This window comes from Poecilia mexicana, unplaced genomic scaffold, assembly GCF_051168715.1.
Source record: "Poecilia mexicana isolate PSO_F unplaced genomic scaffold, ASM5116871v1 scaffold_17, whole genome shotgun sequence".
NCBI lineage: Eukaryota > Metazoa > Chordata > Actinopteri > Cyprinodontiformes > Poeciliidae > Poecilia > Poecilia mexicana.
In genome coordinates this window covers 20,844,452-20,871,063 of record NW_028263386.1, presented here as the reverse complement: position 1 = coordinate 20,871,063, position 26,612 = coordinate 20,844,452, and the positions used below count along the sequence as shown (strand labels likewise).

Here is a 26,612-nt window from a genome sequence, read left to right as displayed (position 1 = left end):
GAATCGAGTATTTGTTGAAATCATCAATTGAAAAATGTTTTTGTTGCATTTGTGCAGGTTATCTTTGTCTGATATTTAAATCTGATTAATAATCTAAAATATTTAACGGCGACAAATATGCAAAAAATCAAGAAAAAAGTATGTAGGGGGTAAATATTTTTTACGGTACGTCTCCCCTTGTGTACTTTAGCCACAGAGTTGAAATAATTTAACAATATCTCATAAAATAAGAATCAGAATATTGAATAGTACAAAAAATAAACCACAAAACAACCATTTCTTTAAGTATTACACCACAGACAAGTTCTGCTTCAAAAGTCCAAATGTAATTTTTCTTTAAATCGTTGATGTTTTGATAGTGGGAGGTGTTAAAGTTATTTTACAGAAGCTGTATTAAAAGAATAGTTTCAAGCTAATACAACATCATCAAAAAAGTGTCATGAACACCAGACACTTTTTTTTCCCGTTTTCCCAAATTGGTTGAACTCCTGTGACACCAGCTAATCAATGGAAAAAAGATCAGCTTTTGTTGTCACTTATCTCTCTGCCAGGATGCAACAAAGTTACAAATGACAATCAAACGCACGGGAACGCGGCTCACAAGAACAGTGAATCAGCATGTTTCAAGAAGGTGTTAACAGTGTTTTTGTGAAGCCCCTGAGGGAGAGCTGAGGAGAGCATTCATTAGATCACAGATCAGAAGGAGATGAGCTATTTACACAGCGACTTGTAGAAAGCTGCCAAATGAAAATAGCATGTTAAAAAAAAAAACAGATGAAAGCCTGTAAACACAACGCATCCTCACTGCAATTTCCCAACAGAGAGCTTAAAAATCTTGACATCATAAATATTCACAAAAGGAATGTTTAGACACTAAAAAAAGATTTGTAGGTGTGATGAAATATGATAAAAGTGCATATTTATATACTTTTTAAGCTTCCCACATTGTGAATTTAGTTGAACTGTAAATCATTTATGTGTTTGATATAAACACACTGCCATACAGAAATGAAATACAAAATTGTGTAAAGATGATGTGGTTGCATACAGAAAGTGTCCAACATAAATTTAAGCAAAATGAACAGAGATCGTACATAACAAAACATGAATCAACTATTGATGTATATCGTACACCAACCTCATTCTCTCTGTACTTTGTAAAAATCATATTTCTCTTTAAGTACTTTATGTCCACAATTTACTTATTCAGACTTCCCCACAGTGAAGACAGGTGTAAAAAATATATTAACAACAGTAATAATAATATTAAATGGGCAGAATAAGACTACAAAAGGTTAAAGGTTAAACTGACTCGATAGAATTTTGAGCCATATTTCATCCTGACGGTCACAGGAATTTATTAGGTCTTGTGTAAAAATAGAGGGAGGGGGGAGTCAAATCTGGAAGTAATGGACTAAAATGAAATATTGGAAAAGCTGCACCGTATGTTTCAATGAAAAAGCTCTAAGATTGTTTTTTCCCCCCCTATTGTAGCACCTCTTAAGTCTGGTTAGACACAGACTGCCGACAGAGCAGCAGGAGTGAGCCAATGCTGGGTTGCACTGTTTGAAATTGTTGGAAGATGATCTGTGTTTTGTTCACATTTACACTGTTATCTAGATGAGGGCTTCACAAGTTATCTTTCTGTGAGAGCCTACTGGTGGTATAAAGGGCTAAAAATTAGGGGAAAGAAATCTGAAATCTTGGACATTTTCTTGTGATAAACCTTCTTACATCTGTGGCATTAAACTACATGCCGTTTTTCCTCCTATTTGTAACGAGAGTTCACCTATGTGAGGTTATTACCAGCTGCCAAGCTTTGCACACATCATCACTTTTTAACCACATAGCTCTATTTGCTTTACTTAGAAAACTTAGAAAATATTTGTTAAATATTTAATAATTCATGAACCAGATTAAGACTGCAGGAAAATGAATGTGGGTCGCCTGCTATAGATATAAATATTTTTCAAAAGAAGAATTTTTCAATTCTGCTCCTCAAAGGTCAATGTTTTGCAACTTTTACATGCATTTCTAGTTTGAAAAGTCCATCCTGCATGCGTTTTTCTTTCTTTTAATAAATGTACGATTATTTTACAGCAACTGCTTTTTCCACACATGTTGCGTGACATGTCGAAAAAAATCAAACCAATGACTATTTTAACATATTTTCTTATATTTTAGTTTTTACGGAGACGTTGGAACTGGCTGATATCAGTATCAGATATCAACAGTGATACATGTTTGAATAGGCGTGTCTTGTTTTTGGGCCAGCTGCCTTGGGAAAGCGATCTCAGATAAGCGCCAGATAAGATGGATGGATGACTGAATGGCTGGAATAAATCAGACTGTTTTGGAAGTAAAATGACACGACTCAGTCGAAAGCAGTTGATTCACATAATCCTTTGCAAACAGAAGTTGGTGATTGTGTGTGAAGTGTATGGATGAGAGAAAGAGTGCTAGTCAAATCTTATCTGAAACTGTGTTTATAAAATGAAACGGGGGGGGAGGCTACAAAGGTCACCAGATAAACGATCAAGCATAATTCAGAACATAACCAAAGTATAGATATTTGATGTCTCTGTGTTTAATTCAGCAGTTTTAATACCCGTATGTGGTGGAAGCAGCTACTCCACATCACATCAGTCATGGGTGTCCCCGCCCTCATATCACTGTTATGTTTGACTTCTGATAGTTTCAAACTGCAAATACAAACTCCTTCATTTCATATCTTGAGCTGTGGCTTCCTCCTAACCATCTCTGGTTTGGACATCAGCTTGAATTAGTAACACACACACACAGCTGGAGTATGCAGATGAAATGTCGATGCACATATCTCAGGAATCGTTTGCATCACGCTGGTGATGTATGCCCATCAACAGGCCCACATGTGTATTCTCTCCATATAATGAAGCCATTTCTTGTTTACGTTTCACTGTGCAGCACTTTGAAGACGCGACTTTATGAATTGCCACAAAGTCACTGGGTTCAGCTTAATGAGACAAGTTCAATGACTCCAAGACCATATAAAGAAAAATCATTGTGTTTGAAAATAATTCAGACTCAGTGAGTGACATATTTATTTAAATAAAGCTGTGCCCTTTTCCCCAGTAATGTTCAGCTCTTCCTTTTTAATAGAGCAGTTCATATTGTAACTACTCGGTAAAAAAAAAAAAAATGAAAAAAGGACAGTTCATATTTTTCTCTTTTAATTTGCCTGCCAACGGTCTAGCTCACTGTTGAAATATCTACAGAGCATCCAGCATTATCACATAGTTTTAAATGTACCATCCACAATATGTCAGTCAAAGCATTCACAATTTAAATCAGGAAAAATATGAGATGAAATCAGATTATATTAATCATTAGAATTACAAGATGAATACAGATGGAAGCACCGAAGAATTATACAGGGAAACTAAATAATAATGATGTATCAATGGCACAAAGCCAAAATTATCTCAAGCTGGTTGAGTTTACTTCACCCAGATGGTCGTTCCAGTCTCCAACTTTCAATTAAATGTAGCCTTTATGTGATGTAGAACGGGAGACAAATCATGCTCAGTCAGGTGACAAATGTGCAGCAGCTATGTTGAGTTGTTCATAAACATCTTTAGCATTTTTTTTTTTTCATCTGAGGGTGGCATTCAGATTGTTGAATATTGGAAATTGGGAGTTTGAATGGATGAAGATCCCAAAAATGACCGAAACTGGTTTGAGGATTGATAAAGAATGTTAATATTTATCTTCTGGAATTGATTTGCACAGGAAGCTAAACTCAAGCCTGTTGGATTTTGTAAACAATGTATAAAAGCTGGATCTGAATGAAGAGTCGGGTTATTTAAAAGTAATTGTGCTAATTTTACCGAGAAGTGTTGTCAAATATCCAGCCAAAATGTTGCCTGTTGATGGTTTTAAAAACCCATATAGTCAGAGTGCAACTTGAAAAGGCGCCTATAACAAGATGCAGGTGTAGGTGTGGAAATTTGAAAATCCATATTACAATCAACCTTTATGGAGGTGATTCTTTTTTTACATCTTAAACTTGAAAAACATTGACAGAATACTTCAGAGTAATTGTATGATAAAAAATCCGGTCTGTTTTATTGAAGTGGCAACGCAAACCTGCAGTCCAGTGCACAGAATCGGATTCTGCTCAAGTAATAAGCAACGCAAGTTAATGATGCATTACCAAATTTATTACTAGACTATATTTGCTTATACTTACTGGAGTTATGACTTGTCCATTAATTCTGTGTGGACCAATGTAAAAATGTGGCCTAGTTAATCCCACAGTAGATATGAGGGTTATTATGAACACTGAGTGGGTTAAACCTTCCCACATCCATAGTTAAGAAATGAAGTCTATGCTACATAGTTCTATATTTGGTCCAACTTTCCTTTAGAGTGCACACTGTGTCAATCATCTACAGGGCAAACACATTCATTTTTCCAATGAAACCTAATATGGCTGATATAATTGATATGTACAGTATGTCAACTCTATGTCTCACACTATAAACCGGGATTAAAAAACAGTCATTATGTATTCTGTTTTTATTTAAAATCTAGTTTTCAAACATCTACACATTCTGCTATTTTCTCCCAGCACTAGGACGATAACACAGAAGTGGAGAGGAGCAAAAATGTTTGTAAAAACAGAGAAAATGTTATCGACTCTAGCCTAAATTTAAAGAATCTGATTAAGAGCTCTGGTGGCATTGGTGTCCTGATATGAAAATTTCTTGTGCCAACTTAACCACCCACTGGTAGAAAAGCAAAGTGGCTAAATAATTTTGCTGCTTCGCTGATGTCGGCCGGGTCCAATTTAACACTGCAGCTTTGTTTTGGCTCAGTTACTGCTCTCTTTGCAGTCTAGACACAGACGCAGTCGTTGCATGCAGAGCGGATTGTCTTTGGAGTTATGAACCATTTAACAATCGAAACGCTGCTTCTGGCTTCAAATCACCAGCCAGTTCTTAGTTTTATTTTCCTTTTTTTTTTCTCCCCTGCTGGTTCTCCATAATTGATTTTGTGTTTGAACTCAGATTTTTATTACCCTGTGAATCATGACCACTAAGACCTGTTCATCAACAACATTGCGATGATTAAAACTCACAGAAACAATAGTTAATAATAATAATAATAATAATAATAATAATAATAATAATAATAATAATAATAATAATAATAATAAAACAAGTGCAGATGAAGTTAGAATACAGAGCAGCGCAAGTCTCCTGAAAAGGGAAGCTGTCAGACTTGACATTTACTTTACTTTATGCAGGATGACATAAAAGTATGATAATATATGTCATCATTTAAAGCCAGCAAATGTCTTTGTTACATTTGAGTGTGGTGATGACAACAAACTTTTTGCTGGAGTATAATTAGCAATAAGATCATGAGACGCTTAATGAAACCCTGGTTCCTCCCGTTGAAGCTTCTTTTGTCTCCATTCCTAAAGCTACACTTAAGAAAAGTGGCATCTTTAAATGTCTCTCACCTTACGTCTACCGCATCCTCCATCACTGTCATGTCTGTCTTGCATTTGGCTGACGGGTTGATGGCGAGCTCAGCGGGAGGGATGACGAAGCTTTTGCTCAGAGGAAGCCACATTCCTTCTCCCAGGGTGTATGTAAATCTAGAAGAAGACACAGTCACAGAAGTGGGCTTTTCAAAAGAGAAAAGAACGACATGAAGGCAAAGTGAAATAAAATGTTGCTTATGTATGTGTATCTTGTGAGTCTGCAAGCTTTATAATCTGAAGAGACGCCTTTTCTTGCTCTCAGTCTTGCTAAATAAAACACTTTTTTTTATAATCTGCTCGTTTTTGCTTGGATAATACAAATGGTCTTGTCATAAGATTGGTCTGCTGGTCTCACACAGTCAAACCCCTACAGTGTCATAAAAGAGCAGGTGATGAATCCTTGATGCCCACGAATAATCTTTGTTACTTTCCTGCACCCGAAACACAATCAAAGCTTTCCCTCCTTAACATTGAACACGGCACACTTCTCTTAACAAAATGCAAATGGAAAGGGCAGCTACGCTGAGCTCCACAAAATCCTCCATGCATAGCAATTCACAACTTCACACCGATAGTTCAATTAACCCTTTCTTCTCTTTGTGGGGAAACGCCCACAAAAAGTGCCAAATTGCTGTCACAAAACCAACCGACCAAAACCTGGCGAGAGCAGAGTTGACAGACTCCTTTGACTCTCCATGTCACATGTCAAATGTTGCATGACCTGTTCAGAGAAAACTCGATAATCTACCATAGGAGATTTGTTGTCATTTTTGAAAGTGCTAAAATTGTGTTTCTATTTTTAGGTTTCAAAACAAAGAAAAACATCAAATATTTGCAAAGAAGGGATGGATACATTTTCATCTATAGGGTGATGATATTTCTGGGAAAAAAATTCAAACACATAGCTTCCAAACTAATGGCAAGAAAAATAGAAAATTGATTACTTGTACTTTTTGTGTCGCTCTCTTGTGGATATGCAATTAAATTGCATATTAAACTGAGTGTGAATGGGTGAATGTGGCTTTTGTGCAAAAATAAAACAGAATTTCTCCACAAAAAAAAAAAAAAAAAAAAAATGGAAGTTTAAAAAATATTGGCAGATTTCCTTCATGAGTTTTTGGCTCTTCAACTGTAATTACTGACACCTTACAGGCATCCAAGTAACCAACCACTTAAGGTTTAAAGTTTTTTCTTTGTTTCTACAAAAAATCATTCCTACACATTACAAATGGATGACATACACATGGGGATATTCTATGTAAATTTTAAAAGCCACCATAATTCATTCTTTGTGGAAACAAAAACAACATGTTACATGAAAAAAAAAAAATCAGCTTTATAAAGATGAATCTCCTAATTTCATGAATCATTTCATGTCACAAACTTAAGTAGATTCGGAGTTATTTAATTTGCCTTTAAGCAAAATCATAATTTGCTGCGTAAAACGGTCCCTTCACAGAGGGAGCAGTTTGTTTAATACTAAATGTGGAACCCTGGCAAAACGGGGCCACTCAGAGTTTCCCCCTGAGGCACCAAAACAACAATGAATCTGTAAAAAAAACAGATGCCTGGAACAAAAACATCGAATTATTTTTTATTTGTGTATCAACTGTATCACCAACCTTTCCATTCATAGCAGACGTAACACAGTATTTTAAAGCTTAAGTTACACATTGCGAGCTGATTAACATGAAATGCTGTTTTAGCCCTGATGAATAATGCATGTTGACTTGTGCTACAAAGGACAGGTGTCCCCTCCCCGACCACAAAATAACCATTTTCATGCTGAATATCTACATTTCAAAATTTTCAATTGGTCAATTTGCATTTAATAAAAATGCAAGCTTAGCATATGAAAAGGGCAGGGAAATCAGAGAATTGTGTGCACTACCACTCAGTGCAAGACCAGAGTGATTAAACCACTACAGAAATGGAACATTTAATTACGTGAAGCTAATTAATCATCTCGTTCAAAGTTAAGATTTTAAGTGGATCAAAGTGCAGCAATTAAAAAAAAAATAAAAAAAAAAAAATATATATATATATATATATATATATATATATATATATATATATATATATATATATATATATATATATATAAGGCTTAATTTCAAGAGTTTGTTGTTGGAACTAAGTTTCTTAAAAGTAGTATTATTTTCATGTTATTCCTCAGGAAACAGTTGCCACATCTTATTTCACTTGCTCCTCCGGGACCGTGTTCGGCGGTGGAGCCGAGGTTCCCTGTGATGCAGGATGACGTACCAGGGTGACCACAGGATAAATTAGCTGCCACCTAACGAGCCCTGTTTCATAATGGACAACTTGGGACTTGGGCACTGCCGTACGACTTATTTGCTTCGCTCTAACAGAAACTGGAGGTGGAAAACACTAAGAGTCCTCATGAGGAAACAGTTGTTGGGAGGAAAACATGTTTGCAATCCTTAGAGGAAGTCCCTGTGGTTATTACTGGGTGGAAGGCAAGTGTTGTGTGTCTGAACGCTTGCTCTCGGCATTTATCTTCACTGTTTGTTCTGCAATAATAATTTTGGGAAATTATAATATATGCTTAAGCAAACAAAATTATGGATGCACAGCTCATCAAAACCTGACTTTAAGTAAAGGTAAAGTGCTAGATTGCTTGATAAAATGAGCTAAAGATCCAAATTGGTCAAATTAGGATGGACAGCTGGTTGTGGATAACATTTTACAAACTTCGGCAAACTCTGGATGATATGCCGACAGGGAAGGCAAACCTTTAAATTCAGCTTTGTGTCTTTGGGCCATCTTCTTCTATCCGTTGCTGACCAACGGTGCTAACAGTCAGAGTGGTCTAAATGAGCTGAAAAGTTAGCCCTCTCCCATACCTTTTTGTTGTGATGCAACAAAAAAAGAATATTCTGTTTTTATTGCTGAGCCGCAAAAAAATAAATAAAAATAAATAATGATGCAAAAGGTTAAAAAAAGTTTAATCCATTTTCTCTGGTTTTCCATGGTAATTAGAGCTGTTTTTAAATTCCCAGGCTGCATAAACCTGCAGGCTCATAACAATCATCAATAGAGAAACTGCCATAGATGTACTGTAATACGTGTTATATGATGGGAGCAAAGCAGAACGTATAATGTAGTCAGATAGAAGTAAGTTTTGTGAAGTTCTTCTTACCTGAAAATGCGATCAGAGGGTTGTTCTCCCATCACAAGATCAAAACCACGCTGGAAGATGGTGTAAGGCCAGGGACTTGCAGGAGGAAAAAATAGATCAGACACAAAGACAACAAAGAGAGGAGAGAGCAAAACTGATTATTAGAATCAAAGCTGGAGAAGTGCAAAAAAAAATTTTTTTTTTTAGAATACCCATCCTTCTTGTCCAAACTTTCCAAAATCTCAAGCCCCGCTTCTTAGTCTACCAGAGCAACATTCCTTCACAATCCACTCGCGGCGTCACAGTTTCTTATGTGTAAATCAGCAGACCGAAAATGTGTTTTGCTGCAGCTGACATAAAATGTGACTTTGGCTCATATCCATTTATCAGGGGAGTGGATAAGAGGCGATGACAGAATGAGACAGAAGAAGGAAGACGCACAGTAAAAGCGGGAGATACAGGTGTAGATGGAAGCAGCAGAAGCTGGGGGGAAAAAAAAACGGGACAAGCGGTGAGAGTGAGAAAAACATTGTGGGAATGAGACAGATGCCAAGAGGCAGAAGTGAGAGAGGGAGAATGATAGAGATTAATGGGGAGTGGCAGCTCTGGGACTTAACAGTCTGCAAAGTGAAAGCGCAAGAAAGGGAAGTGACAGGGGCCCGATGTCGTTTGGAGCAAACTCCTTCACCACTGTAAGCAAAAAGAACATCAGTAAGGAGGGGGAGCGGCTTCCACGCCATGGGCTACGATCATTAAACATTTAAGTCACCCATGGGTGCCCACTCTGTTACACAGTGACAGGGACACAGGAAGACCAGAGGAACAAGAAGCAGAGATACACAGTTGGGTGAGCTGAAGGAAATTAGCAAAAATAAATAAATAAATACTAAATGTATAAAATAATACAAACCGTGGCATGAATATAGTCAGAACACAAAGGAAAATGTCTGGTCTGCCTGCTGGAAGTCATTGCGGTGTAAGAAATTAGCACAAGCTATTCTTTTCATTGGCACATTTATCCTACAGAGAGGTTTTAAGTGGCTCCAGAACTCAGTGGCAATCCACATTATAAAAAAAAAAGAAAGTGAGCCAAATGGGGTATTTAGTTAGTCTATTACATTTCTTAAAAGGTATCCTGTGGAGTTTACAGCCACAAGTGATTTTATTTTTACAAGTGACTCCCTTAGTGTTTCAATGCAAGTCCCTATAGGTTCTGTGTTCTCGCATAAAAGAAAATCAAAAAGAAAAAAGTCCAATGCATTTTCTTTCTTCTACTATGACATTTCAATAAGCAATAATTAACAATGCTGTTCGACAGTTTTGCTAATTGAACTGCAACAGACAAGTTTTCCTTATATAATAGAAATTCAAGCCTTGCCTGGGATGTCCATCAGGTGTTTAGGTGTGCGTCTGGAGCAAAATGCTTTGGTGAACCTGGAGTTGTTTCCCACTCCTGACACCGTACGGCATGTGGTCACATCGCACTTTGTTTTGATTTATCAAAGCAACGTAATAAGTCTTGGTTTAATGGGGAGGATGATTCCTTTGTTGTCCCAATGTTTCGCCCTGACATGGTAATGAGCAATCGCAAATCATCAGGAGGCAATTATCGTAACTCACCCCTGATTGGGCCCCCACTCACTGCGGATGCAAAGATGTTTGTGGACCGGGTCCTTCATGTAGCCGTCGAGGCAGAGGCATTCTCCTAAAAACACAAAGGCGGTTCTTCAATCATTGTGTTCATTATAGTCAAGCCCTTTTCAAATCACCAAAAAAAAAAAAAAAAATTCCCCACTGCTCCTCTTTTGTTTTACTCCAAATATGATCCTCTTGAGGCAATTGGAACACTCATGGTCATCTCTTATTCTTAATGAGGCAGTCAGCATTGTTAAAAACAAAATGCTTGCAGTTTTCTTGCAGGAGCATGTGCAATCAAATCCTTCTGTACAATGCGGCTGCTTCTCAAGGTGCTGGAAAATGGCCTGTAGCAAACATGAGCATGCAGTTCAACCAGAAATAAAATCCCAGATGGTAGCCACACTTAAAGGCAACTTATGGTTTGCTCCTCTGCTTATACACAATGCAACCGGACCCTCGGCACACCACATGAAGCCCAATCTCTGGCAATAGTGCACAATGTTCAGGGAAGCTATGTGTTAGCTTGAATAAACCCACCGTTGAGATGAAAAAAAAGGCAGAACAGAGCAGACGATGCTCAAAAGTACCACCCAAACACCTTTACTGAGGCTTCCAGTATAGCTAAAGCTGCATGTTTATCAGGACAGGGCTGACGAGTTCTATGATGGGGACTGCAGCTATATGCAAAGTGTTTTAGTGACTCACATCTCATTTTGTAAGGTTCCAATCAACCGTTCCTGCTACGGGGTTAAAGTCCGTCATTGGAGTCGTTTCTGAGGACAGTGCAGCCAAATAGCAAGATTATGTGTGTATGTGTTCCCTGTACTGTGCACACACACCCACAGAAAGAAGGTTTTATTTCTCCACAATCCAAGTAAAGCTCTAAGGTCATTACAATGACTTGGATTATTAAGGACTTTTTATGAACTGGGGAATATAATATTTTTAGCCAAACAGCTTTGGCAGCAACATTTATTCTGGCTGCTCAGTTAGTAAACAGGTTTCCTCCACTCTCTGTGACTTTAAATAGCATCATAGAGACTTGTTGCCTTGAAGAGGCACATGCAGCATGTTAAGAGATCCTATATGTTGCAACGTAGGGCAATGGATCAAAGTTGCATTACGAGGTTATGTTTGCAATTGGCTCGAAGCAACGCCTTGCAGAGCACTTTGTTTTTATCCTTTCCTATCATCTACTTGTGTGTAATACACATTAGCGGAAAAGTTGCTTTCATGAGCATCATTTGAGTTTGACTGAAAAGTGTCCCCCCATCCCCCACTTTCACATTACCAGAGGTATTGTGAAAATCTCAAAAAACAGCAGTGATCTACCAAATATCACCGAGACTGAAAAGCAGCTTTACATACTAATAGCGAACAGTGAAACTAAGTTTTGGACATTAATTCTTTCACTTCTTTAACAACTCTTGGGGACCCTAAACACACTGATGCAACAGAGCACAAATAGAAATAAATCAGAACATGACATCGGTGATGTCTATTGGGAAGAATTAAGAATCCAGTTTGCTCCCTATTATGCATGATATAGAGTATGAGAAGCTCCTGCGTGTATTGAGCAGAATACACAACACTTTAGTGGCGATGGCTGATTATTGTAGTGGCACAGATATAGTAGTTCTAGGCAGAAAGTGAAGGGATGGCAGTATATGTAACACCTGGGACCAGCACATACTGCAGTGGCATGCTTATCAAGTACTGAAATGAAGACTTTCCTCACTGGTCTCTTGCCTATCACTTCTATACCGTGCTGACGGTGGTGCAATGAAGTTATTACAATGGTGTTGACAACACACTGATGTCTGGCACGACTCTTGCTGCATCCAAAAAGATCTAAATACATCTTTGCGATGACTAAACCTATAAAACACCAGAAAATTACACCACCAGTCAGCTGTGAAGGTTTCTGAGTAAATGAAAGACTATCTTTTACATCCTTTGGGTGTACTTGGTGTGTTCATGTCTGGTTGAAGGAGAGAGCACAAGCAGAAGCCCGTTGAGGTTTATAATATTGTTGGTCCAAATAAAAAAACTGCTTCAAGAAACAGTTTTTCTAACATTTAAGGAAACCAATATTAACATGTATTCAGTTAATTACTGAGCCCAAAAAGTTGCAGTAAACAATAAAGCTCTCAGTGTGATTTAAAGTTTTCTTTCTGTACATCTGATGGTTTAAGAGTGTTTGTTCCTAAGCTAATTAGCATAGATGCTAAATGCTACCTCAGTTATTTTTCTAAGAAATCTACTTAGTTGTGAGGCCTTGGACACCATTTCAGTGGAAATGTATTAGGACGTCATGCACCGCTGCACATGCCTCCGTGGCAACTGCTGCTGAACCCCTTTATTCATGACCCCATGTGGAACTGCTGGACTGGACATGGAGATCAAATGGTGCTTGTTGAAAAGGAGAGAGAGAGAGAGAGAGAGAGAGAATCTTGAACATTCAATACCTCTCCAGTGGGACAAACAAAATATTCATGCTCTGTGTTGGTTTTGTGCTGATAAGTGAAACCTGTTAACAGAGAATAGCATCACCTTATTGTTGCACTGTCAGCTCCCGGGAGAAAGACACTGACTTAATGTAGTGTGATTGATGGCGTCTCATTCCATGGTTTGGAAAGGTTATCCAGGGTAACATGTTTTAACATGCTATTTTCCTGCTCAATGGGAGGCACGTGAGAACCAGGGCCTGGGGTTTTATATACCCATGCTAATTGAAAGGTCAACTGTCAGTTTATACCAGGAATTCACTTTTAGTGTTTCTGCTACGTATGCTAGTGAATAAAAAGCAAGACAGTTCATTGTTCAGCCTTTTTTTTTTATTTATTCAACATTGGTCTTTAATAGGGAACAAAAGAATAACTTTTTCGCTCCTGTACTTGTGCTGTTAGAACTTTTGGTAGGTGAATGGGGGGGGAAGAAAAGTCCCATTCAAGATGAGTCTGCAAATAAACTTTAAAGCATGATGTCAGAAGCCTGGCATCACAGGAGCTCCATCTACAAACAGCAAGCGGAGCACTACACTTTCTGCACTTTTAGGAATCTTTTCTTTTTTTCCTTCCGGTGTTTTTTTCCTCTCACTATGACAGCATATACCTGCTGTTTTTCTCTACCTTTTTTATGTATTTGCTACATCAGGATTTACCGCAGCAGGATACGCAGTGGGGGGTAAGTAGAGGACTCTCCATTTCAAGTTCTGTACTTTCATTGTCAGACGAAAACAAATGAAGTTCATATCCAGGTGAAACCTCATTATTAAATTTGTTTCAAATTATTCTGCACTTTATGACAAACATTATTATGTAGGCTCTAAGGTTGAATGTTTCTCTTTTGAGTTGTTCTTGTAATGGTTTATTTTCTATTTACTGTTTTTATAACTCTACTATTTTCTTCGCCCATCAGGTGGTTGTATCTTCTACAGCTTTTATTAAAGTCTCTTGCACAGTAGGTGAGTATGAAGAGATATATTGAATTCAGGTGAAGATTTGGGAAACTTGACATGCGATTAATGATTACAAGTTGATTTCATTATATCTTTCTTGACAAAAAAAAAGTTTCAAACAAAAGATGTGATGTCCTTGCAAATGTATAGAGCCTATTTCTTTAAATGTACACCTGAAAAAAAATTAGAAAATATTTTGGAAGAAATGAGACAAAGCGTCTCTGCAGTAGCTACATTGTTTCAGTCTGTTTACCTTTCCATTGTTAAATAACATAACTAATGATTCTACTACGATCACCAGGAATAAAGAAGTCAGGTCGTCTAACAACAGCTGAACTGGCACATTACATAGCTGTAAAATATAATTTCTGCTTGTGCTACAATGGTAAATGGGCATAAAGAAGCAAGTAAAAAAACAAGTAAAATGTATTTGTACAGCACTTTGCAGCGACACACTGTTACAGTTTCATGCAGGAAGAGAATCTCTAAAACCTATCAAAAAAAAAGCTTGATTAAGCAAAACAGTTTTTAAATTAGTCTTAACCATGTACACATAGTAAGTTAAACAAAGTTATACTGTAATAGTCAGGCGTCATAGGCAAAGACGGTACGTTCTGTTTTCTAATTTCATAAAAACGGCTTAATAGATTCCAAGCCTGCATTTAAAGACTGTGGGCAGCGGTGGCTTTCATTTGAAAGCGGGATAGATGTTCTAGAGTCGGGTCTTTCAAAACTTTGTAGGTGAGTGGGGGGAAGTTTAAAGGGATCCTAAACCCTAGTGGGAGCCAGAGTGAAGAATATAAAATGAGAGTAATTTCAGAACACTTTCTAGATTGTGTTAGTCTGGCAGCAGCATAATGAATAGCTTAGAGTTATGAAAGAGATGATTTACAAAGGCTGGTAAGCAAGACAGAATTTTAAACTGAATGGCCCGGCTCTGTTTTGTAAGCACAATCAAACTGTTTATTCAAAGTTGAAATTGTCTATATAACTCCATTGCATTGGATTGATTTGAAAATACATTTCTGTGTATGAAATGGATTTGTTTGCGTTTCAAAGTGCATTAAGAGGAGATCGAGCAATAACAATATAAGTGTGTTTCCCAATGCCACTTGATAATCAGTATTGCATCTCAGATTACTGCCTCAGATAAAAGGGAAGAAGCTCAGGCTCCGCAGAGGATCAGATGGATAACCAATAATGTTTCCATCTTTAGGACTTTATTTAAATTTGCAACACCTGTCTCACCTTAACACTTGTCTTCTTAATATCAGTTACCAGGGAACTGAAATCAGAACACAAAGCCATCCAGAAAACCTTTTAGTACTGCCATCCCTTACAGTGTATAAAACAATCGTACATATTAACCATGAACTAAAAATCTGAGCCTTCACTTCAAGAGATACGTCGAAGAAACCTTTCCTGACTTTGTTAAAAACTAAACCCATAATTGCAAATATAAGAGTATACACAAACAGATGGTTTTTTTTAAAGGTCATCCTCGAGTCTTTGCATTAGGAAGGTGTGGCTAGGATTATGTTGTCATAATTTTTGCAAAAGTTGAAGTTTTTTATTTGTATTTCTTGTAGAAAAGACTGCTTACAAGTCCAAATGCTAATAAAAAAAAATAACAGTGATAATGGAATAATAATTAATATTTGCGGAACCCCACAGGTCAGAGTGTTAGAGAAAAAGAAATGTTTTTGCACATACAGGAAAAGTCCTAGGAGGAAACCTCAGTCTAACGTTGAGCCAAATAAAACTAAAACCTCAACACTGTGACTACCATTGATGTAGATATTTTTATCAAATGCAACTAGAAGAATGTTTCAGACTTTCAAAAAATCTGTTTTACTGGAGGGTTATTTTAGAAAACCAAACCGATAAAGGTCACTGATCTGTAATAATTGACAGTGCTTAACAAGGATTTTAATCTATTTTACATTAAGTTTCTAATATTATACTACCAAATATTCATTTCAAAATTAGACAAAAATAAATGCAGTAGAGCTGGACATAATCTTGAGAATAAAGTTTAACAACAGTTGCAATTTTAGCAAGATACAACAATGAGAATTGTGAAGCTGCAACTAAAAAAAAAACAAAAAAACTTAGTCATACTTTGAAATTAACACTTTTTTCTCTTATTTTTTTATTCTATGTTCCACCTTACAAAGTGCATATTTAGGTCAGTCAGGCCTGGCAAATCCACAGATAAAAAAAAAGTCCTTGAACTCACTCTGTCATGTGGGAACCAACAACTGTGCCACAAGTCTGCGCTTCTTCATTAGCCGTTGTGTCACTTGGGCACGAAATTATTCAGCTCATCAAGCAGATGTACACAAATTGATCCATTATGCAGTCACATTAATCTAGTCAGAATAGGATGATGTGGTAACACGTGTCTCCAAAGGCACAAAGTGTCCATGTGCATTTTTTTAGAACTGCCACATGAGCTCCAGAGCAGACGGAGAGAGTAAAGGAATATGGTGTAAAGAGCCTGTGAACATCAGTGCCCAAAGCACCCAGGTTTAGAATTCTGCAAGAAGGGAAAGAGCATGCACTGAAGCATCTGCTGCCTCTTTTAATGTTGTGCACAAGTAGCACTGATATGCCACAACCCATCTCAGTTTTCATCTGTATCTCCAGCAGCAAAAGGAGGATTCCATTTAAGCCATCTTTACAATCTTCTTGAAGCCTCCACATGCTATTACAGATATCCATGCATGTTTTAAACAATATAGAACCGTGTTCACTGAATTCAAATCTGCATTCAAGGGAAAAAACAAAAAACAACAACAAAAAAACAGTTTTGCGTCTGTTTCATAAGCTAAAACAAACAATGTTTTTGTGGATATCTAAAGGGGCATTACTGAACTCATTTCATCCTGGAGATGATGTCAACAAATGGGGCTACGGAGCATAGTGGTTGGAAAACTGCTTAGCAAGTGTTTGTAATGTAGAGGAGTGTGCTGGGAGCCAGCTGAAGCAAATGGTCCGTCGGTGCTGCGGGTAGTAGCTATTAATGAAAGCACTCAAGGTTTCTTCATTAAAATGCACCCAGATGCTCATTGTGACTTTATGGGTAAGTGATCACTAAGTGATTATTAGAGCTAAATTACAGCAGCCATCTAATTATTCAGACTAAACTTCATATTTTGTCCGTTCTCACAGGAGAATTGCAAAACTGGAGTATTCCCAAACAGACTACGTATCTGATTCATGTAGTGAGGGCTGTGTAGGTTTCTGTATGCTGGGAAAATTCAGGAAGGACTCCAAATGCATTTTCCTCCACTCTAAGCTGAAAATCTTTTTCTGTACTCATTTTCTGTGTGGTACACTACCAAAGCCCTTCCAAGATATCATATGAAATTGCAATGATAAAGGCATGACGTTTTTTTTGGTTTATTTCCCACATTTCATGACTTTCTAAATTCAATTCAAGCCAAAACACTGAAGCAATGTACAGAATCAGGTACAAACAGCATGTCTGTCTGATAATATTTATAGCTAATGCATACCTGAAGTTGTTAGAAAAATCCTAATTCCAGTTTCCAAACCTTTTTTTTTTCCATCTAGTGAATAACAGATATGATCTTGTCTGATTCCATGTATCGCATCAGGTTCCCTATTGATTAAACTAATATAGGGCTTTTTTTTTTTTTTACCTTTCACAATAAAATCCACCTTCAATGAGAAACTGTTTGCCTGCTTCTAACTAGTAAAAACACCAGTTCATAAATTGCATGGCTTCCAAAGAAAAGTATCAAGTTTATGAAGCAACACAAACATTATATTTGTGAGTGTTGTCTACATTTATAAAGAACCATGTTAAAATATTTAACAAGGCAAATTATCAAAGAATCTCAAAAGGAAACACGAAGTAAACATGCCAGCAGGAGCCAAGCACTACAGCAAACTACTTCTTAAAAAAATACATCAATAGTCAGAGCAAGACATAAGTTTATTGAAGATTATACATGTAGAGTCAGAAATATATTTGGACAAAGAAAGGGTTGTTTGGGATGAAATATGTGTTACTGTCAAAAGAAAAGAACAGAGAGTCAATGCTGGATGGGAGACAATCGCATTAAATATTTCTGATGAAAGGTAGTTAGTTTTACAGCACTATGACATCATTTATTAAAGAACTTTAACACTACATATACAATCAGGCTTTGAAGCACATAACAAAATTCCTAATAATCATCAACCCAAAAGCTTAAATAGTATTATTTTAGATATTAAGACAATGGTTTTTTTGTGCTGTACAGATTTTGTTGTTTAACTCAAAGCCAGGACTATTTTTATAAGTGAGAGAAAAAAGTTTTGTTTGTTTGTTTGTTTTTATGCAAGGACCGAATTTTACTCTCCACACCTCCACAGAAATAGAAAATGTGCAATTTTCAACACCTCACTTCGAAACTGTTGCTTATCGAACTAACAAAAATAGAGATGAAAAAAAAAAGTCTAAACTGACATAAATAACTAACAAGGTAAGAATCGCTGTAGCACCTGAACAGTACAAAAATGTAAATTGTGAACTATTCTGCCATGGTAACTACTATAAATAATTGATAATTTAAGAATTCAAAGAAAGATTTTTTTTATTTTTAAGACGGACATATTTTGACTTGTTTAAACAGCAAAATATTTTTCTTATTCTCCTTTACAGGCTTTTGCTTTTTGTTGCCTCTGAACTGGGAAAATAAATGCATAAAGGAAGGCTTGTGAAACAACAAATGTTGAAGTTTTCTGTTTTAATCAGTACATATGCTGCACATGGCTCTTATTTAATACTGCATGTGGAATGTGACATGCTGTAGGAATTTGGCTTGGCCTCGTCAAAGACTAGAGTGGAAACTAGTTTTTACTTACATTGTTTTCCGTGCGTCTACGTTTGTGTTTGCTGTCCACAAACTGGACCCTTAAGACTATAACAGTATTGCCCTTGACTGCTTGTCACTTTACTTTTCACTTTCAGTGTTGTTTTCGTTTCCCACAAAATGTCTTCTGATGTCCCATCAATCACAGCTTATTGACATGCTGCTGCTTCTCCTCATAGTTCACATGCTATTCATCATATTTCAGGCATGCCATCAAGTCTACTTATACCACTCAATCTCATTTATCAGTCATCTAACTCTAGTTTCTAAGTGTAGTTTTCTGAAACTTTCACGCAGCAAAAAAAAAAAAAAAGTTTTTTTTTTAATTAAATTGTTACTTTAGTAAAAATCTGCATTTTAACTGAGCAGAATCTAGCAGCAAATAAAGCTCAAATATCCACCAATTACAATAAGGGGAAAGAAAGACGGCCAAAAAACAAAAACAGAGTGATAGAAAAGTAAAGTTAAAAACAACAACAACAAAAAAATTAACTACTCTTATTTTGTTTGAATGTCTCCAGAGAGGATTCACCGTGAAAATAGTAATGTTTGTTTCCATATTGGTAACTTGCTGTTCAAGAGGATTCAGTTTTCAGCATATACTGTATTTTATTTTGTCGACTCCACATTCGCCTGTATGAACTTATGACAGTGGTAGTAATTCACTGACCAGTGGTCAGAGCCTTCAAGATGGGAAAAGATTTTTCACTTGACCTGCTTTCTTTCCATTGATAAGTAAAACAGATAAAATGAATAAAATGCATTTCTCTGTGGAGCAAGCATTCTTGCCTCCGTTAATGCTTGCTACCAAACAAAACCAGTATTTCTATGATGAAAGAGTAGAAGATAAAGCATAAAAAATAAAAAAGAGAAATGTAACTGTAGTTTCTAAGTGTAGTTTTCTGAAACTTTCACACTGCAAAAAATATGTTGTTTTTTTTATTAACGTGTTATTTTTGTAAAAATCTACAACATTTGACACCACAGTCAAAAGTTGTCAACGATTGATGACAGAACATACATATGTGAGACACTGAACTTCAGTCTAAATTCAGAGCATAATATGTATCCGAGACGACAACAGGGACTATTCCACTGAGAAACAGTAAGTTAGAAGTAGTAGCTTGTACACTGTAATGGTGCTGAAGAGCAGCACTCTTGCTAAATGTTAAGCCCACATAAAACTGTTGTTAGTATCTTTCTTCTAGACTCTGCATCTGTTAAGAGTTGTTGTAAACCTTTTACAGTATACAGATGTATAAAGGCGTTAAGGGCTTCACGAACCTGCCGTGGCATTTTATCTCCTTTTCTTTCAACTTTGCCCACAGAGAACATCGCAGAGGTAACTAAATGAATCAATAAAAGCAAAATTCCCATCATCGCATCATTTCTGATCTAGGCAGTACTGAACTCAGTGCATCTCGTTTTCTGAAAGTCCAGGCTTCAATTGATTCGATGCCCAACCGTAGTTTTCAAGCACTAAATTTAGGTGAAATATGCACTTTAAAACCTGTATGTGAACTGAATTAACCATCCCTTATTAATTTAATATAACACACAATGCAAAAGACAAGGCACACATTTGCACACTGACGACTAATTTTGTGTCTAATTTTTGGAGACTCAAATACAATGCTAAATTGCATAAAAGCGTATTGCAGTACAGCTGAATGAAAAAACTGATCTTGATGCATACTTAAAGTTATTCTAAGATTTTCTTTTTATCTGATGGTAGTCTGTCGTGAAATAAGAGCATCCTTAGTTAAATTAACATGGAGAAGATTTTACCTTGAGAATCCATTAGCTACTTCATTATACTTACAGTAACACTTCTGAAAACTTTGTGTGCAGAGACTCTGAATAGGGGAAATTATTGTATGGTTTCAATGTTACTTTAAAGCTTATTGCAATTCAAAGTTCATCACTTCATGGTTTTCAGAAAAGACCTGCCACCATTGACAAATTCATGTCACCAAATAAAAGTGTAGATCAGGGTTCTTCAAATTTATTACTTAAGGGACGGTGTTCAAGTATAAGTTGTATACAACTCTATCAAATTCTACTGTTACTCCAGTAAAACTGCTTTTCCACATGTTTTTATAGAAGTATTAGAAAAGTAGTGGTTTGATTTAGCATAAACTACATGTACATTTTTGATGAAATGATAATCCCTGCAGACATGTTCACTCCTTACAATAAAACCAAGAAACACATGCTGTATTCCAAAACAAATATTTGCAAACCAAAGCACAGAATTCACAAATGGTCTCGTGGGGGACAACGAGGCAGATTAAATGTCTGACAGCTCTGTGTGCGAGTCTAATTCTCAGAAGTTGCTGCATACTTGGGGAGAAAAAAGTGTTTTTTTTTGTTTTTTTTCAACAGGCTAACACAGCTCAGCCACTAAAGGAAACATGGTTGTTGCACTTTTTCCAATTATGTTAAGTTATGATGAACTAGTCTGCTAACAAGCTGATACTGCTCGAAAAACTAATTTTAATTTCAGTGTTTTGCAATTACTCATTCCTCCATATAAGTGAATCAATTAACAAGCATTTATGTAGATATGGAAAGGGTACTCCAATAAAAACAAGGATGGGAACCACTGGCCTCTGACAAAATTTAAATGTCTGTCATATTCTACATTATATATGGTAACGTAGGACAAAGGTGTTGAAAGAGGACACCCCTTACATATCAAATCATTAATAATTATGCTATTCAAAAAAACATTTTTATACAACAAATTACAGACATGGAACAAGCTGGTTTGCTCAAAAGGTTTTTTGTTTTTTGTTTTTTTTCTTCATTTTTCCAGAAGCAGCCTTGCAAAATGCGGTTAAACCATTTTTATCTTTACTTCCTGTTATTATCTTTAAGTCAAATGCTATTTTTATTATTACAATGACATACAAAAAGAAAAAAGAAATAAAAACATCCTCCCTGGAAGTATGTATTTTAGCACATGTGCAAATTAGCTGATGGTATGGACCGTGCTCCCAGAACAGATTGGGCGGTGACGGTGCTCACTCCTGTCCTTGTGTCTGTGGTTGCAGCTTAATGAAGTTTATGAAAATTAACCTCACTACCAGCCAATCACAGACAGATTGCTCTAATCCAATCAGAGCACTCCTTGCAAAATAATATATTTTCTTGGACAAAAAACAATCAAGAAAAAACATAAGAGGAAATAAGAGGGAAAAAAAACACAAGACACGTGTAAGACAAACACTTGTAGCCTAAGAATGTTTAGTTCAGTATGTAAATATGCTTACTTACATTGTGCATTTTAGGTGGCATTTCTTAATTTCATAACCTGCTATTATTGAGACGTTTGAAAAGTGCTTTTGGCTCATTTTCAGTATTTTATATCTTCCATCTCCTGAGAGGTGACGCAAATGTCTCTTTGGTTTCTAACAAAAGAACAGCTGCACTAAACGCAGAACAAATATGACATTTTTTACCCAACATCTTCAGAGACAGACCTGGGTGAAAATACACCGACATTCTTGCGTCTTGCATGATTTTTTTTAGAGCGCTGTAAGAGCATAGAAAGCTATTGAGTGAGCAAGAATGTGATTAAACTTCTACACAACAAACTATTATTTGTTCACATAGATTTATGTGCTCTCCAGAGTCTCACCGCACATTCAGGTTGATGTCAGATGTAACGACATATCCACTGTGTTCACAAAATTTTGGCTGTGTTGGTACTTACAAAGAGCCTCGAGGCAATAAGACATTCTCAAGGTTTCCACGGTAACACTTCTGGTACAGAACAAAGCTAACGCAGATGTCGCGCTCTGGACTAACCTGTCTCTGGGTCACACTGGTGTTCACAAGGATCCAGCAGGCGTCGACCACACAGCTCGTTGACCCAAGGTCCACTGGCATTCTGCTGGTAGTACAACAAGATCTGGGCTGGGTTCAGCCAATCCGAAGCATCCAACTGGCTCCCCTGGAGCAGAATGAACCTCGAACCTGAAGAGAATGGAGTGAATCCAAGTGTGAAACACAAGAGCACACTGAAGCAAAATAAGTTGGAAGACTAGAGAAAAGTGAGGACATCGTGACAGAATGAAAAGACACAACAAAAACACCCTTCAAAACTGGATGAAGACGAGATCATTGATTTCTTCTTCATGCCCCTTGGAAAAGCAACCATTAGAAATAAAATTATCACAATTCCAAAGTCATAGATATTTATATTGTTAGGCTGCCCAAACTAAGCTTAGGTTCAAATACATGTTTGACATTGATTTGCTGTTGCATCAATTGTGTCACCCAGGAAAGACCTGCAACAAAATCTAAAACCATATTTAAGAAGAAAAGCTGTGCAGGTTCTCTTCGCGCTGTGGTTACGGCCACTGGAGCATTGTAGCGGGAGACTGATGTTGGTTACATTCAAATTATGGCCATCATTGTCGTTTTATGAGATCACAAACCACATGCATTTTATTTGCCATTGGGAAAATGTCATTAACCATACCCAGACAGACATTAGATTGCAAGTGTATCTTTTTATAGGAGCCTTAATTCCACAATGTTTTTTATGGACCTACAGTTTTGTTTTAAATGTATGTTGCATTGAATAACTGGGCCATTACCAAATACCTTTGAGCACTTTCCTTCGCAAAGTCTCCTGATGTAACGGTCATTAACTACTCATTTATGACTTGACCGTCAGTGTGATTAGATCTGCTTTGAAATAAAGCAGTGAATCAGCCCCCTGTTTTTGCTAAAAAATGCTGATGGATTACTGTAGCCGTACATTTAGTGTCAGTATAATTGGCCAACAAAAGCTGTGAAATCTCTAGAAATGATGCCACCCTGTCCTGGACATTTTTCAAGGAGATTTGATTGTAACTGTTGAGCACAGATGAAGAGTTAAGTACACAACTTTACAGATGCTTAAAAACACATAATCAGGGCGCAAACTGTGGATATTTATGCTTATAGTAAAAACTGATAAGATTAGAATAATCACCGCACACTGCAAACAGGTTTACAAATTTCATGACATACTAGGTGTATCCAAAAAGCAAAACCGAAATAAGTACAATAACCTGCAAATTCTAAACTACACTTATTGTAACTTGAATTATGTGAAGAGTTTAATAAACGAGCGAGGCTCAGCGTTGACTTTAGCCTTAGCTGGCAGACTTCATAATAGGAGTGAGAAATAAAATGGATAAATGACTAACACTGCTAAGCAGATGACAAATGTTATAATTAACACATTCAATTTTTTTTTTATGTTCATATATACGTTTAATCAGCCAGTCAATCAATCAATCTTCTTTATTATCCCCAACGGGAAATTGTTGTGCAGCATAGTAGGAAAAAGAAACAACCATTCTGACATAATGTATGTATGCATAGGAAGAGACAGAAAGATATCGAGTTATTTGAAATCATTATTGGAAGCTAATTTATTGTCTTCATTTCCAACGGAGTCTAAGGTAGAAGAAGTTAATTTTATCTGCTAAATTTTATTTTTCACAGGTGAGATTGCATGCATTGTTTAAAACCAAGTGGACTAGCATGAATAAATGAGTGAGAAACCTGTGTTCATATCAGTACAAATTGTTCTATTAGTCCAAATCGCATATCATATGATCTACAGAGGACATTGACTTAGATGATGGCAACTGAAAAGGGGAAAAATAAAAAAATCACTGCAAATCTTTCAAGAAACCAGAATGTTCCTCACTGTGATTACATTTCAAACTCTCTATTATATTGTATGATCATTTCCTTTGCATGTCTCATAAACTTGAAATAACATAGGAAATGAAAGAAATTTAAAATGAATGGAGTACAAAAAAATTGCTTTTTCTGTTACTTTTCAACATGTTCCAGGCATGAAACATGTTGGATTTAAAAAATGTTGGCAATTCTTTAAAAAAGTCAGCATTAAAGTAAGAGCCTAGGTTGTCTGGGGAAATGCATAGATACCTCAGCATACAATGTGGAGTTATGCTTTTAACCAGTTTACTTATGAGGAAGCAGTCTTTTGTCTTCTTAACATGGTGGAAATATTGTAATCTTATTGCTACACACAAATAATAATGCTAATTTGCTAGTCACTTCTATGGCCTATTATAATACCTTGTTATCACAGTACTTTAAATAACTCTCGAGACAGCCTAAGGCTGATCCACTTAGTTATGCTGCTATTGCTCGAGGCTTAAGGGGGCTCTATACTGATCTGAGCACCTCCTCCTCCTCCTCCTCCTCCATATTTTTAACGCCCTGAAGACAAATGTACTGTAAAATATAATGCCAACATATTGGTAGCAGAAAGTGCATTGTCTTTACAGTTTTTAAAATGCTAATTTTGCTTTGCTTCAAATAAGTTTCAAAGGTGTAAGAAAAATCTTCAAAAAAAACAAAAACAAAACTAACAGGTAATTAAAAGAAGAGATGGATCCAATCCTATTTTGATTAATTTATTTTTTAACTGACTCATTTCACCAGATTTCAGTCAGGAGCCACCAATCTAGACAGTATGATACTGTGTCAGTCATATGAAGTCAGATGTTAACAGATTTTTTCCTCCAAAAAATTTTAAATATAGTCAAATAATGTTTCTCAAGCATTTCATAAATTATCTTAACTTGTGTACAGTCAGATTATTTAAGGCTAAAATAATCTGCGTAGCATAAAATACTAAGAACACCTGAGCTCAATAGAAAAGCAACAATATGTTTCAGTAGGCACAAAACTAAATAAAATGTTGCTTTGTTCTCTGTCAGCCTTTTGTCTGCCATGGAGCATTAGGGGCTGTTGAAAAAAAAGTATAATATAAAAGTATAATGAGTATTTATAATCTAGAAATTACACAGAAACACTGAAAGACAGCTGCCATGAACACAAAAGGTGTAACATAATTTCTGATAATGAATACAGATGAGAGTTCATAGCAAAAAGCTTAATTAAATTATAATGTTACCGAGTAATTTAGTTGTTTTATTTTTTTCCTAAACAAATTATCTTAATAAAACCAGAGAGGACCTTTCTTGAGGCTGAATTTCCAATGTTCTTTTTTGAGATCCTGCACGGTGCTGATAGCATATATTATCAAACGTTTTTTTATCCACTGAGCATCTATTCATTTCTGTTCCAATCAGCTATTTAAGGTGAGCAGACAGAGACCACATTGTTGAACAAACTCACATCTCCACATGTGGTTTGTCACTGCTATAGAATACATTGTCATCCGTGTAAAAGCATTTTGATGCAACAATGACTTTTTAAAAAGTTTGATGTAAATAATGATATTTTTAAAACTACTATAATACTCTGGTGGTTAAGTCTGTCGTTGATATGTTTCCTTTCCATCTGTATTAAAAAAAAAAAAATCTTTGTTGAGTCCCCACCATTTTGTGTTTATTTCCTGTCTATTCTGTGTTTCTCTACTCAAAACTTGAATTTTCTCGTTTTGTGGTGGGTAAACCCATTAACCATGTCCACTGCATCTCCTCAGTCCAAAAGGTTGAGGTACTTAATAAAGGTTTCTATATCTGACAATGTTGTTCATTTTGAACTTGCCTTACCCAAGAAAGGATGTATTAAGAAGTACATGTTGCTGTTCTGTGAGCTCACAAAAAATGTCTGGTTTGATACCTTTCTTTGAAATGAAATATGAAGAGAGAAGAGTGACTCTACATGTCTGTGGTTTTCTTCAGTGGATTTGAAGGCAGAAACTTGCGCAGCTGTTGGCATTAATAGCTTCTTTCCCCAGTGGTTGAATCCAAATTTTTGTCTGATTCACCGTGACATGAAATCAGGTCTGATGAGATTGTGGAGACATTTATAGAAACATTCTAAATCGATCCCGGTTTTGTAATTCAACGGGCACGATCGCTATCTTTCATCTCCCTTTTCAAAGTTCGCTCCTTGGATGCCTCCAAGAATTTTAATAACACCCGCTGGCAAGCAAGTGTACAAGGA

The 26,612-nt window shown here is 36.4% G+C and overlaps 1 protein-coding gene across 3 annotated transcripts in view; it reads right to left on the bottom strand.

The window, feature by feature from the left end:
• astn1 (astrotactin 1) overlaps positions 1-26,612 on the bottom strand; it is a 343,361-nt gene that overhangs the window by 218,008 nt on the left and 98,741 nt on the right. For all 3 annotated transcript variants that reach the window (XM_088014719.1, XM_088014716.1, XM_088014717.1), the window contains 4 exons: positions 22,470-22,637; positions 10,293-10,377; positions 8,694-8,768; positions 5,507-5,644 (listed from right to left, as the gene is read on the bottom strand). In XM_088014719.1, the coding sequence (XP_087870845.1) occupies positions 5,507-5,644; positions 8,694-8,768; positions 10,293-10,377; positions 22,470-22,637 (466 nt within the window). The remainder of the gene's footprint in view (positions 1-5,506; positions 5,645-8,693; positions 8,769-10,292; positions 10,378-22,469; positions 22,638-26,612) is intronic.